The sequence below is a fragment of the Ruditapes philippinarum genome, unplaced genomic scaffold, assembly GCF_026571515.1.
Source record: "Ruditapes philippinarum isolate M1 unplaced genomic scaffold, ASM2657151v2 ctg1836_1_1_1_1, whole genome shotgun sequence".
NCBI classification, from domain to species: domain Eukaryota; kingdom Metazoa; phylum Mollusca; class Bivalvia; order Venerida; family Veneridae; genus Ruditapes; species Ruditapes philippinarum.
Window position 1 is genome coordinate 479 of NW_026859211.1, and position 16,026 is coordinate 16,504.

The window sequence follows — 16,026 nt, forward strand, 5'->3', positions numbered from 1 at the left end:
TTTGAATTTTTTCACTGGGGTTTTGGGAAAATTTTCAAAGGGAAAAAATGGAAAGGAAAAAAACAAATGATTGGGTTTTTAATCAACTTTTAAACTGTTATCTCCCGGGGTGCAGAGTTTTTGTAAAAATTATAGTAAATATATGAAAAGAGATTGTTATTGGGTGGGGGACATCGAAAAGGGTGTTTTTCTGAAAAAAATGGGGGGGCCCTAAGGTTTGAGAGATGTTTTTTTAAAAAAACAAACCCCAAAAAGTCACCCGCCAAATGTTATAAACCCTCTTTACTAAAATGTTTTTAAATTTTTTATTATTTAAAATTATAATTGTCATTGTTTTTATTCTAATAATATATAATTTTTAAAAAATTGGTAAGGCGAAAAAAGTTTTTTATTTATTAAACAAAATGGCATACGGAAATAAATCATTAGTTTTTTTTGGGTACGAAGAAAAGGGTTTGGCTAAAGAAAAAATAAGCATAAGTTCCCCTCCCTGTTGAACGGTTTTTAAATTTTGATTTGACTCCCGCCACCCGTATAGAACCAGAGAAATTTGGGGGACCTTTGGGGCTATACTAGGGAGCTCAAAATTTTTACTTGAATTTTTGAAAATCCTTTTAAGGGTTTTTTTGGGATTACCCAAAGGACAACTAGGGCTCCGTTAACTTTTTTTTTCAAGTGTTGTTATCCCCCCCGAGCATATAGTTTTTCCACCCTTTTCCTCTGTCCCCCCCTCCGTCTGTCCAACCGTTTGTTTTTGTCCGGAGCATAAACGAAACAAGGAAAATTTGCCCCCAAACTTCAAAACAGTGATAGAGGACATTGAGGGGGGGCGGTCAAAAAACCCTAAAATCTAAATTTTTTCCCGGTTTTTTTAAATTTTCTCCCTTTTTTTGAAAAAACTTTTTCCGGGACATAACTCAAACATAAAAGGGTATCAACATGAAAAATTTGTAGGTAAAAAAGATCACTATGTGTAAGGGTGTGGGAGTTTCGGGAAAAACCAAAAACTCTTTTTTTTCCTAATTTTTGAAGCTATTGGGCCTTTTTTTTAAATTTTTAAAACTTTGAACTTTGTCCGGAAAAATAAAACCCAAAAATATAAGAGATATCAACATGAAACTTTTTTTAGGCAGATTCCCCTTTTTAATTTTTAAATTTTACTTTGGGTTTTGAAAATAAATTTTAAAAATTAAAGGTTTCCTGTTTGGGTGGGGAAAAACTAAATTGTTAAAATCCATCAAAAAAACAAAATTTTTTTTTTGAAATTCCCTTTTTTTAAAAAAGCCCCGGTTTTGAAACTAAAGGGGTTTTAAAAAAAATTGAAAAATATTTTTTGATGGAAAATAAATCTGCCTTTCCAAAAATTTCCCATTTTTCTTTTTTTTTGCAATTCTCAAATTTTAAAGAAAAAACATCTTTTTAAAAAAGCTTTGTCCTTTGGAAAAAATGAATCGTAAAAAAACCGTTTTTAAGAAAATTTTCTCCCTTTTAAAAAAATTACCGGGAAAAATTAAATTTCAAGATATCCAAAATTTTTTATTAAGGGTTCAAAAGTCAGGAAAACAAACCCCCCGGGTTTTTTTAGCCCTTTGATTTTTTCATTTTTAACTTTGTCCCGGGCATAACTCGGGAAAAATAAGAGGTATAAAAAAAAACTTTGTAGGGTTTATAGATTGGGATTTTATTAGAAGTGCAGGCAAAGAACAGTAAAATCTGCCCTTGGGTTTTTTTTTGGGAAATTTTTGCACTTTGAACTTTTTTTAGAGACTAACTCTGAAAAATACAAGAGGTGTACTTTTTTTGTGTCCCCAAAAATTATTCGGGAGATTTTAACCCGGCCCCAAACCGGGGTCTTGTTTATCTTTTAAAATGTTTGGGTGGAAGCTGCTGAATTTGTATAAGGGGTAACAAATTTCCTTTGGGTTTAATCCAGAAACAGTTGTATTTCAAGTTTAAAGGCTTCAAATTTCAAAAAAAACAAGAAATTTTTTAACAGGTTTTCAAAGCCCTACCCAAAAAAAACAACAAAAAGTAATTTATAAAATTTAGGTTTGGATTCCCACCTTTTCATTTCAAAAAACTTGGGTAATGCTTTAAACTGCATATCAACCCAAAAAAAAATTTTTATAGAAATAAATGAAAAGTGTCAATGGAAAAATTTTTCACTGGAAAAAAGGGACATACAGGGAGATAATTTTTAAAATTTTAGGGTGGGTTTTGTTCTCTTCCCCGTGCATTCTCACTAGTAATTTTATATTTAAATTTAAAAAAGGAATCTCTTTTTTTAAATTTGTCACTTGGGGCAAGGAAAATACAGACCAATTTTTAATTTTGGGGCCCTTATAGGGGGGTGACTTTGATTTGGGCGGGTTTTGTGTTTTTGCAAAAATGAAAAGGTCCCTTTTTATGGTTTAATATTTGTGGGACTTTGTTTTAAAAAAAAAGTTGTTTCACCTTTTACACCAAAAAAGACCATGTAAGCCTTTTACCACTTAGTGTTTAAATTCTTTTTTCCCAGGTGGCCAAGGGAAAATGTCTTTTTTATGGGGAAATTAGAGCCCCAAATTATTTTTAAAAAACCCCTTATGGGTGGGAAAGAAGTTATGGACCGGACACGAAGGGTTGCCCCCCACCCGACTGTTTGACCATTTGTTTTCCCCCTGGGGACTTGGGGTTGGAAAAAGGGTGGGTGTTGGGGATGACAATCGTCTTTTTGATTTACCATTTTTGGGAAAAAAATTTTTAAAAAATTTTTCCCCCTTGATGAATGCCTGTTTAATGGGAAAAAAACGAAGGTTTACGGAAAGGATGGACCAAAAGGCATTTCTATTCAGAAAGGGGGGGAAAAAAAAAAAACCCCGAGCCACCAAATAAATAAAATTTTTTAAACCCCTTTTTTTTAAACAAAATATTTGAAAAAAAATAAAAAAAAATTATATCTTTTAATGCAAATATTTTGCTTTTAAATTAAAAGCGAAAACAAATGCCCTTTGGTTTAAAAAAATTTAAAATTTTAACCCTTTAAAACATTTTAAAAATAAACTAAATAAAAAAGGGAAAAAGGAATTTTTTGGAATTGTTGAATTTAGGGGACCCCAAAAATTCCCGGGGATTTTTTAAAATTTTAAAAATTTCATTAAAAAAAAATTTTTAAAAAAAATTAAGTACGGAATTTAGATCTGATAATGTTTTTTCGAAATTTTCCCGGGAAAAAAAAATGGGGAAATTAAAACAATATAAAGGGATTGGGTTGCGAAAAGGTTTTAAAAGTGATAAAAACCTAAAAATTAATTTTTATTCAGCGAATAAACCAAAACCTTTCCCCGTCTTTGTAATATATCCGTTTGTAAAAAACCTTTCCAAAGGGGTGTGTTGGACCGTAAGGGGAAAAGTGGCCCGGGCGGGGGTGTATAGCTTACAGTAGTTGTTTCACCCCCGGGTTTCCCGGTGAAGGCACAATTGTTTTGCGTCTGGGCCCAATTTTAAAGGGTTTCGAAAGGGGATGCCGTTTCTGAAAACCAAAAACGTCGGAAGAAAATGACTTGTGAAAGTAATTTTCCCAAAGCGGGAATGGAAGCGTAAACTTGGCCCGGACCCCAACACGAAAAAAATTTGTAACCCGGGGTGGGACGTTTTGTCATGATCCAGTCTTGAAGAATTTACAGCGGGATTTGATATCCTAAAAGAAATTAAAAAAAAACATCAAAAAAACCCGGGCATAACTTTTCATTTTATTTTCAAAAGGGTTTTTATAACTGTTGGACCAAAGGGTCCTTTCCCCAGCCCCGCAGCGTGAGTTTAAGGGGATATAAATTTAAAAGGGATCTGAGATGGATGACTTTACTGAAAACCAAAAACGCTGTTCTTGATAATTTTTTAAAATCCAAAGTTTTGAGCTGTTTAAAAATTGTGCCTGGGGCTGTATTTTTACATATATTATAAGTTTTTTTTTCAAAAAAAGTCTTTCTTAAAAACTTTGAAGGGCGTTTGCCCAAAGGGTTTAAAAAAACCCCAAATTGGGCCCAGGGGGAACCCTTTGAAAAGTTTCTGCTGCGGGGGGAAAAACTATAAAGGGTGGGCCAAAATTTTAAAAATTCCCCCCATAGTTTATTGTTAATTTTTTCATGGATCAATTTTTCCCCCATAAATGGTTTTAGGGGGAGAAACAACCCAAAAGGATAAAACATTGATAACAGAAAAAACTTTTGCCAAAGCGTTTGTCAAAAAAGAAAAAGAAATAAAAAAAAAAAACACTTTTCCCCCATATTCAATAAAAGTGACCCATTTTCCCTTTTTTGAAATTCGGGCGGAAAGCTTTTAAAAAGGGGAGCCAAGGAAAAAATCCTTTCGGTCCGACTTCCCAAATAATCAAAATTTTTCAAAAATCAAATCAAAACAGAAAGATGTTGTTAGCAAAATTAAAATTAAAATTTCCCAACCTTTCCTGGGGTTAAACTTTTACTTTTTGCCACAAGAATTTAAAAAACTTCAGTTTTCCCTACGTTAAATTTTTAAACCCACTTAGTTAAAAGGGGGAAAAAAACAAAAAATTGGGGTTTTACGGAAAACCAAAAATTTTGGTTAAAATCGTTGGGACCCAAAAATAAAATTCATTGAAAATTTTCTGCCATTTGGGGAAAAACCCGGGCAATACCCCAAAACGGGCGGGTTTTCCCCCAAAATAAAAAATTTTTAGTTAAAAGCCTTTTTTAAATAAACAAAAATTTTTTGTTTCAAGTTTGGTCCTTGCTTTAAATTGGGGGTTAAAAAAAAAATTTTGGGTTTCTGGGCTATTAACCCTTTTTATTTTAGAAAAACCCCCCTTTTCATATTTTTTAACCTTTTTTTAAAAAGGGCCCGGGCAACTTGGGGTTGTGGGGAAAACAAATTTTATTAAATACCAAAACCAAAAAAAATCAAATTTATATTACCCATTTTAAAAAAAAAAACGAAAAAACCTAAAACCCAATAAAAACTTTTGGCCTGTTTTCATTACATTAAAATTTAATCTTCAAGCATAAAAAAGCCTTTGGGAATTGGGCCAAGGACATTTTCGCAAAAAACCCTTTTTAAAATTAGAAAACCAAAAGGCGAAACCCCTGAAAAAGGGGGGCCCGTTGAAAAACTCCTTCCCAAAGTTTTTGGTTATTAGACGTCAAAATTAAAAATTTTTCAAAAAGGGGGAAATTTTTTGCTTGGGGCCAAAAAATTGGAAAATTTTTCCAAATTTTAAAAACAAATGCAAAATTTGAAAAAGTTATTCCGGGGAGCCAAGAATTAAAAACTCATTTTCCCAAATTTTAAAGTGTGGATGTTTTTCCGCTGTTTTAAAAAAATTCCCTTGGGTTTAAAGGAAAAAATTATTAAATTAACTTTTTCTTAAATTTAAGGGCCCTTTTTTTTTCCTTGGCAAATTAAAAATTTTTCCATTTTTAATAAAACCCCAACCAAATTTTGGCCAAAAAAAATAAAAAAAACCCAAAAAGTTTTATTAAAAAATTTTAAAATGATTATCCTTAAAGGGAAGCCCAAATTTAAGGAAAATCAAAGTTTTTAAAAAATTTCTCAAAAAAATAACTCAATCACCCGGGGGGTAAAAACCTCCTTTTTTGAAATTTAAAAACCCCCTTAAACTTTACAATTAAAAAAGTTTAAAAGGGATAAAAAATCTTAATTTTCTTGGGTTTAAATTTTAAAAATTTTTTCATTAAACCACCCAAAAAAATTTCCGGGAAATGTTTAAAAACCAAATTAAATGATTTTTTGAAACCATGGTTGGTGCATCGGAAAAATTTAAAAAAAATAAAAGAATCAAAAAGGTTGGGGTAACCGGGAAAAGGGGAAAAAACCTTTGGGGGAAAATAAACCCAAAAAAATTTAGTAAAAGGGAAAAATGTCAAAATTTCTATTGGGCCAAATTTTTTCCCCCGGTTAACCTTTAAGGAAAAAAAGTTAAAAAAGTTTGGTTTTTATACCCGTTTGAACAAACCAAACCTTTTACCCTTCCCTTTTTAAAAAAGATTTGTTTACCCCCAAAAAGGAAAGCACCCATAGGGAACCCTTTTACTTTGGGTTTGATTACCCAAAGCCCTTTTCCGTATTTTAAAAAAAACATAACCTTAGAAAATTGAAAAAATAATACAAATCACCCGGAAGGGAAAGGGGAAAAGGGGGATAAAATTTGAATTTGGGCACCCCCATAGGGGTTAAACCGGGTTTTTGGGATTTTTAAAAAACCTTCCACCCGGGGAGACCCCCGTCCCGAAAGAAATAAGAAAAAGGGAAAAGGCCCCCTTTTCCCGTTTAAATTTTTAAAAACCCGAATTTTAAAATTTCAAAGGAAAATTTTCAAAAAAGGGGGACAAAAAAAAGTTTAACCATTGGGGGAATAATTTAAAAATAACCGGAAAACCCATTTCCGTATAGAATTTGAGTTTAAAAAAAATTGTAAAGTAACTACAAATGCACCTGTGCGCATGTACGTTCATCTGTTATATGAACATGTATCCCATTAAAGTCTATTATACATTAAAGATTTTAATGGTGATAAACAAATCTATACATGTATATACAATTTCAATAAAATAATTTGTAATTATACCATACCTCAAAAGGCTCAGAAGTGTTAAAACGCACCATATAAAAGTCAGATTTGTTGTTACCATGTTGTAGGGCATCGTGACAATCTGTGAAACAAATAAAAGAACATTTAGCTTGCTGGAACCGGAAGTGGTTAGCCTTTGCCACACGTATAGACCATTGTCACCCGTATATAGCAATGTCACCCGTATTGCCACCCGTATAGAGCATTGCCACCCGTTTAACCATTGCCACCCGTATATAGAGCATTGTCACCCTTATTGTCACCTGTATAGAGCATTGCCACCCGTTTAGACCATTGCCACCCGTATATAGCATTGTCACCCGTATAGAGCATTGTCACCCGTATAGACCATTGTCACTTGTATATAGCATTGTCACCCGTATATAGCATTATCATCCGTATTGTCACCTGTATTAAGCAGTACCACACGTTTAGACCATTGTTACCATTATATAACATAATCACCCGTATTGCCATCCGTATAGAGCATTGCCACCCGTTTAGACCATTGTCACCCGTATATAGCATTATCACCCGTATTGTCACCTGTATAGAGCATTGCCACCCGTTTAGACTATTGTCAACCGTATATGGCATAATAACCCGTATTGCCACCCGTATAGAGCATTGCCACCCGTTTAGGCCATTTTCACCCGTATATAGCATTATCATCCGTATTGTCACCTGTATAGAGCATAACCACACGTTCATACCATTGTCACCATTATTTAGCATAATCACCCGTATTTTCACCCGTATAGAGCATTGCCACCCGTTTAGACCATTGTCACCCGTATATAGCATTATCACCCGTATTGTCACCCGTATAGAGCATTATCACCCGTATTGTCACCCGTATAGAGCATTGCCACCCGTTTAGACAAAAAAAAAAAAACAAAAAAAAAACGTAAAATTATTTCATCCTTCAAAAAAGTTAAAAAGCTTTTTTTGTGACTACAATGACATAATGTTCCTTGCGATTATTAAAATTAATCAATTATGAAATTTCGTAAACTTAACTTAGGATGTCTCGGAAAACGATCAGCTTTTCAGATTGTATGTTATGAAACACGACTGACACGACTCCATTTTAAATTTAAACGTTAAAATAGAATGACTTACCAAATGGAGCGCTCTTTAAAACCGTGTGATTAAATGGACATAACTACAGTGTGATTATACGGACACAACTACCGTTTGATTATATGGACACAACTACAGTTTGATTATACGGACACAACAACAGTATGATTATATGGACACCACTGCAGTTTGGATATACGGACACTACAGTTTGATTATACGGACACATAACTACAGTGTGATTATACGGACACAACTACCGTTTAATTATATGGACACAACTACAGTTTGATTATACGGACACAACAACAGTATGATTATATGGACACCACTGCAGTTTGGTTATACGGACACTACAGTTTGATTATACGGACACATAACTACAGTGTGATTATACGGACACAACTACCGTTTGATTATATGGACACAACTACAGTTTTATTATACGGACACAACAACAGTATGATTATATGGACACTACTGCAGTTTGATTATACGGACACTACAGTTTGATTATACGGACACATAACTACAGTGTGATTATACGGACAGAACTACAGTGTGTTTATACAGACACAATTACAGTGAGATTATACGGACACAATTACAGTGTGATTATTCGGACACAATTAAAGTATGATTATATGGACACAATTACAGTGTGTCTAAATGGACGATTTAATGGACACAACTACAGTGTGATAAAACGAACACAACTACAGTTTGATTATACGGACACAACTTAATGGACACAAGTACAGTATGATTATATGGTCACAACTGCAGTGTGACCTTTGTCTAATCAAAATAAATTGACCTCTTTCTGGAAAGAGCAGATAGACTATAGATAATTAATATTTTGTGCCAATTTAACGTAAAGGAGTTATTGCCTATGAAGGTAATAAAACGACTCTGATTTTGTGTTATTCATTCCTTTATTCAAGTTGTAACATTTGTTGAAAATCTATTCAATGGTGAAATTCAATATGCATCAAACTACCTCAACGTTATTTAACCGTGTCTATACGGGTTTTAAACCGACCTTATTTTATGTTTTTTTACCGGTGTTTAATCATTTTACATGTTATATATATAGGCAAACGAATGTTTAGTATGAATCAATTTACTCATTTATATGTATAATAATCAAAAGTAAATATAAGGAGTTTATGTAAGCATCTTTATTGAAAATATTGCTTGTTCTAGTAATCATATATTGTATTGTTTGTCAAATCGAAAGTACATGTATATAATATATACATGCCTCTGTGTCATGTCCTACATAATAAACCTCTTCTAATAACGAACGCGTACACATACAGCGTATACGTTTACATCAACAGACATTTTCCAACGGGGTGTAAGGATGTCTTCATCAATCAAAGATCTAATTCAGTAGTACATGTAGTTACTACTTTCGATTTTAATTGAACATAAAAATGTATATTAATGAACGTTACATACCGTTATAGATGATTCTTCCATCAGCTGTAAGTAAATCTATGGCATAAATGTCGCTGACAATTGCCAGGACAATCAGTATAATTCCTCCAATTTCCATCTTACTTTCCACTTCGAAGCGTTCAAGGCAGTATAGGATGGTCGCTCAGCTCAGTTACTAAACGGGGTATATAACATGCTGGAGTGTAGAGGGCGCTATTAATGGGGAAAATAAATGTTAGGGTGTATTTACTTAAGCTACAAAGGTCAATCACGGGACCATGACTCACTTGTAATGTATAATGACTAAATAATAACATCTAAAGTGAAAGATGAAGTATTGGCTTCATTTTTTGATTTGTTTGACATTTAAAAGTTAACATTTTTTTATATCGCTGTAAAATAAAACGCAAGTTAATTTAGTATATTTCTAAATTTTCTTTTGCATATCTTTCTAATTTAAGTGCCACAACTGATTTTACGCTTATGGACCTCAGTTGAGTTCATTTAAGTAAAAACAAAAATCATATATTTGATCATAACATCATCATTCATGAACTGCACAAGTGATGTATGCATATTATGTTAACTCATTCAAGCTCATTTTATTTGTTTGAATTTATTCACTGGTTATGAAAATTGTCACGTAAAGTGGAAAGCAAATAAACAACTGATTTTTTTAATCAACTTAATCTGTTATCTCAGCGTGCAGATTTTTGTTTATGTAATAGTTATAGTAATATTATATAGGATATAAAACACTGGTTGGGGCGACATCGAAGGATGTTTTTGCTGAAAAAATGGCGAGGCAGTAAGGCCGAGACGATATTTTTGAAGAAGTATCCCGTGATGACACCCAGCCAGTATTATATCCCCGTTACTAACGAGTTTCATATATTATTATATATTTCAATTGTCATTCATAATTTGAATTGTTGGTAAGTCGGAAACGTGTATATATTTATTAAACAATATGGCATACGGAAATAACTCATTGAGTTTTGGATACGGAAAAGGATTTCCGTTTATTGTTGTTTACTATAAAAATTATATTATTATCTCCTAAGTTATACATGCATGTGTTTTACTTTCTGTTCATTAAATGCGTTCATATCCTCATATTATTATATATTTAACCATGAAATATCGATAAATATTTATGAAATATAAAATGCGTATTTTCATATTCTGTGGTTTCACTGTAAAAAAATTATGTTTTATTGTAGTGAATCATAATTTCCGTATTTTCACTGGTGTCTTGCCGGACTACTTTTTTTCTAAATTCAATCAATATACAAGATTTAAGGGGAAGTCTTTCAAACTGTTTTATAAAAAAAAATAGAAAAATGTATATAATAAACAGAAAATTCAAGATTTTTTCTATAACTATTTTCATCTTGTGGTATAGAATTATCATATTTTACTCGTGGCTACCGCCACTCATAAAATATTTATTTTCATACCCACCTTATTATTAGCTGTAAGGAAGCTAACGACATCATTAGCTTGTGTTGGGTTATTTGATCTGGGGTTTCCATTTGAAACATAAGTGAAAGGGCACAATTAAGGGAGAGAAGCGCACATTTTTTTTTTTTTTTTTTTTTTTTTTTTTGTTTGTTTGTTTGTTTTTTTGTTTTTTTTTTCTGATTTCTATTTTAAAAATGCGATAAAACAGTTATAATATATGAAACTCGTTACTTATGGGGGTAAACACTTGCTGAGATGATATCTCGGGATGTTTCTGCAAAAGAATCGTCTCGGCCTGACGGCCTCGACATTTTTTTACAAGAAACATCCCCTCGATGTTAACAAACTCGTTTCGTTTTGACACAATAACTATTACCTAAAACGGTACCCACTTTGTACATGGATAGATCACTCTCTGCTGAAAACAAATCGGCGACGGAAACCAATCCAGTGAATGTTCATGTCGGTATGTGGTGTGAAAAGCAAGTATACCATGGAACGCTAGAATGTTTTAAATATATCTTTCTTAGAAATGTGTTCATTTTTCAATTACCACAACTCTACAATAAGCTACACAATATTGCGATATTTGCAACGCCCACAGCCTCAGCATGCTCTGTGGGCTAAAATGAACGAGTGATTTGATTAAGTACACACCATACATATTACTAGCATATGATTCCATTTTTATATAATCTTCAAACAAATGGCTAAATAGTCAAAAATGTATTCGAAATTCGTTATTGACTCTCTACTTTTGCAGCGGCACGGGTTACCTCTTTTCTGTCACTGGTACCCTCTTAGCTCGGTATACGTATAGATTAGCATGATAATAAGCAATGTTATTCTCTTTGATGTTATATACTAGTACTGCGTAAACTTTCTATTGCATACTCTTCTTCAGTCTCAACAACGCCAAATACGATAAAATAAATAATTAAAATTAAAATTGATTACTTAATTAATGAAGTGCTAAGAGGGTCCATTGTTAAACTAATCTGCTGTTCTGCAGATGTGTAGCAATAGGCGAAAATCCGAAAACACGAAGACAAAAACGCGAAAGGAAGTTTTCGCGTTTTTGTCATCGTCCCTTTTTGTTTTAGTCTTTTCGCATTTTTCATCCTTTCGTGTTTTCGCGTTTTCGTCTGAGACCCTTCTTGATTTCGTCAGCGTCTATTCGTGTTTTCAATTTTTCGTGTTTTCAACTTTTCGTGTTTTAAATTTCTTTTGGCCCTAAATGAACACCGTAGATGGCCCTAAAAGGACAAAGAACAAAGGTATTCTGCAATATTTTGTTTTATTTAAGCAGCATAAATTTAGTTACGCAAACACCAAATAGACATGTCTTAAATAATTCATGCATGTATATTTTCTTTACAGAAGCTGTTTTTTTAATGTTTGTTTTTTAACGAGAATACTATTTTAATGTCGGTTTTAAAAGTTAGACAGTTCCATTTTGAAATATTTCATCGAATACCCAAAACCATGCCAGTCTTTGTAGTAAATGCCGTCATAAAACTTTCCCGACGGCTTGTAGTAGCATCCGGCGTAGTAATGCCCCGTCGGGAGTGTAAGTGTACAATGGTTGTACCACCATCCACCTTTCTGGTAAATAGCACAACTGTGAACATCCGGACGGTCCATGGTGGAGAATGGCATGCCGTTGTTGTAGCCGAAGTCGTCGGGAAGAACATGGCTAGAGACGTAACCACCAATATGGAGTGGGTAACGTTGATGTGCCGGACCGAGAAAGAAGTAGTTATAACGGAGAACTTTGATCTGGTAATCACAGTCCTGCATCGTAACAGTTAGGACACGATAGCCTGTAAAATAGTATGTGCTCAATTTTAGGTAAAAAGGTGTTTTTATCAAAAATATAAGTATTCGATAAAAAGAATACGAGTATTGGCCGAAAACTTTCAGTTGAAAACGTTTAAGTAAGCTAAAAGATATTCGTTTTCATGTATTACGGTGAATAAATTAGGATGCCAACACCTTATCCTTATAATTATTTTATTAAGCCTTCATTGTGATTACTGTTAATTTTTCAAAGCAGAGATGAAATTACCATTGTCTGTGAGTGTCTTTATTCTTGCCAGACCTAACCAGAAGTCACCAAGCGCTTGATTCCCGAACCCGATAACATAATCACGAAAATAGCGCTTAAATGAAATGTGGCCATATTTCTGCTGCATGATGGGTACAACGGTTCTCCCAGCAGCAAAGTCACAATGCACCTTCAAGAAGATAAAAAGGAAATATTTAAAAACTAATTTTATAAATAATCGTACAATATCGTTCATAGGATTTTGATGTCGTAATAACAGATTACGATGGAAGTTAATAGTCTACACAAACCACACAAAATACACAACGATAATTAATATATTTCAACATGCAAACAATAGGGCCTAAATAGAGGATATGTCCCAGTTTTTTTTTTCTATGAATACATGATTTATTTTCATCGAGTGGTATGAAAATAAATATAGCATTGTGGCGGTAACCACGAGTGAAATGTGATAATTTTCATACCAGAAGATGAAAATAAATCCTGACTGTGTTTATGGAAAAAAACTGAAAGTTTCTGTTTATTACGCTCGTATATACATTTTTTTTCTCTTTGAAAACATTTCGATTTGAAAGAATGCCCTTATTTTTTTTGTATTGGCTGAATTTAGAAGTAAGTAGTCGGCAAGGCACCAGTGAAAGTAAGGAAAATATGTTTCACTGCAGTGAAAAGTAAATTTTTACAGTGGAAATAGGGAAAATAAAAATACGCATAAGCATGTTATTTCATCAATACGTGTAATTCTCAACATTTTATTAATAACTATAAATTAAGATTTTGTTTCGAAAACTTGAATATTTGTTTAATAAAACATGAAAACATTTTTATTTATCATATACTCTTTCTTTTAGAAATCCCAGAAATTAGAAATTTTCAATTCCCAGCTTATCATTTATCAATGATATTCATTTTATATCAGAATGTTCATACCTGAAATGGTTCTGTACTGTTTAGAAAGACATTGTAGCTGCCCGAGACGTTATAATAGCCGCTCCGGAACACATCGTCACAGCCTGGTAAATAATAATACTATTATTGAAAAAAAGAAGAAAAGTAGCAATCCACATTTCTTCATTTCGGTATTCTGGCTTCAATTTTCGGCTCTTTCCGTCAGTGATTAATTTTAGTATTATAACATACAATTAACATAAAAAAAGAAGACTTACTATTATATCTCGTTTTGTCGTCTGCATTTCTGATCTTCTTTCCATAAACAACATAGACGAGAAACAATATGCTTAAAAACTGCACGCGCATTTTGACTGTAATCAAAGTAACTGCTGGATCCGTGTTTCTGAAGTGAGTTGAGCGCGTGTTGCTTTCATTTATAACTTGTTATATTATGTTTCATGTATATATACATATTGTTTGATTTCCGAAATAAATTAACTGAAACAATTAATAAAGATAGACATCCTTTCATTGTGAGCACGTGATGTAAACAATATACATTGTATAAAAAATTTGTGAACATCATCAATTTTTATTTCAGGTTTTACACTATGTACAATAAGTAGGATGAGTTGTTATTTGAAATAAACTTTAACGGAACTAGTTAAAAAATAGTTTTATAAAAGTTGATTTGCCTATGGAAACAATATCATGATATTGGCACATATATTAAGAGAACAAATGTTTTTTTTTTTTATTATTATTCATGCGACAGATAGGACATCATCATGACGATCTCTACGTTCCCTGCGTGTAATTGAAGACACTTCCGTAATTTTTTTGCTCTATAACTCTTTAGTTCTACAAATGATACTACTTTGTACATGTAGTTGTTTTCCCGTTTGAAACAAACTTACTTAAATTTTCTAGAATGTCATTTGTTCAACTTCTTATGTCCTTATTAACATCATTTTTGTTTTTGTTTTCTTTGCTTTTGTCACGTAACCACATAATTATTGTAACGAGATTATTGTAATGTAGAAGTTATTCTGAACCGTATAGAAATACATGTTCACGTGACGCAGACTCCACAACAATTGATGATCCGTAAATAATAATATTATCGCAAATTTATCATGGGTCATTTAATAGACACAATTAAAAAAAAACAATTTTGTCAGTAAAGTGCAAACTTTCAAAGTTTCTATTGAACATGCATTGTTTACTTCTCGGTATGTCAAATGTATACATACGTGATTAGTCGTTGTAAGCTAGTCACTGATTGGCTCGATTTCCCTCTCATACATTTTTAGCAGAACGGATCGATTCGCAGGAGAGAAGATGATCTCATAAAAGTTGAACTCACCTCTATCTTTTGAAAGAAAAAAATGTTCGACGTTTCATTTTTCTCGCCTCAAATTATGTTATGATATTTTAAATAAAGCAAGTCATATATAAGAAAATGGCATACAATAATTTATTATGTGACTGAAATTCAACGCGTGATGATGCAATATTTATATTGATGATGCAATATAATATTGTTGCTTTTTGTATATTTGAAGAAATTGCTATCTTTGTATTTATATATGCTCAAAAAAGTCTTCCACTGTCCAGGGTACTTACACACTTTTCTTATGAACTTTATTAGCGAAAAATGAATCGCATCAACAAAAAAAAAACAACAAAAAAAAACAGGCCATTTACTTATATAAAACGCATTTTTAACACTTAAAATATGATACTTATCTGGATCGAGTCGTTGATGTATGTTTACAGATATATCTAAAAATAAACTTTATCAAAATTGAAACAATTAACCTAGAGTAGAAGTCGACGAATCTGTCAGCCATCTTTCTAAAAATAACATCCTCAAAACATAATATTTCAAATGGAAGGATTGTGAATTGATGAAATTAGGGTGTAGTGTTAAACAATTCAGGGCGGTTCTTATTTTTTTCAAATCTGTAGTGGAATATAAAACCACTCTGTTGTAGTACCGGATTTATTCAGCCGATGTTTTGATTTCTGAGTAAAAAAATACAGGAGCCTAGCCCCTCATTGTCAAGAAATAGTAGATAAGGACATACTAAACACATCTTTATTTACGATGCTTCCATTTTCATGTTTTCATGATATATATTTTCTCTCTCACAAGTTGAACTTTTTAGACAATGATTGAACGCGCTAACGTTATTTTTGTTGTATATAACCAACGTAACATTTACTCTTGCATCTCATGTATTCTTAGATTGCTTGTTTACTTTAATATAATTGGTGAAATACAAAAGTAATATGAAAAAGAAAATATAAATATAATTTGTGCAAAGAAAACCGTTATCATATAATATTAATAATTTCTAGTGTGTGTATACATGTACTTTTCATGTAACAAATTTTAGAATCTCTTATGTCGATATCCTTAATAACAACGGACTCAATACAATATTAAATATGATCGGATTTTTAT

The 16,026-nt window shown here is 32.4% G+C and overlaps 1 protein-coding gene across 1 annotated transcript; it reads right to left on the reverse strand.

The window, feature by feature from the left end:
* Positions 1 to 11,874: 11,874 nt before the first annotated feature.
* LOC132755612 (fibrinogen-like protein 1) lies at positions 11,875 to 13,991 on the reverse strand. Its single transcript, XM_060746503.1, has 4 exons — positions 13,832 to 13,991; positions 13,596 to 13,678; positions 12,663 to 12,831; positions 11,875 to 12,417 (listed from the first exon to the last, which is right to left on the reverse strand). The coding sequence occupies exons 1-4, from the start codon at positions 13,920 to 13,922 to the stop codon at positions 12,029 to 12,031; spliced, it is 732 nt and encodes a 243-aa protein (XP_060602486.1). The 5' UTR covers positions 13,923 to 13,991; the 3' UTR covers positions 11,875 to 12,028.
* Positions 13,992 to 16,026: the final 2,035 nt, after the last annotated feature.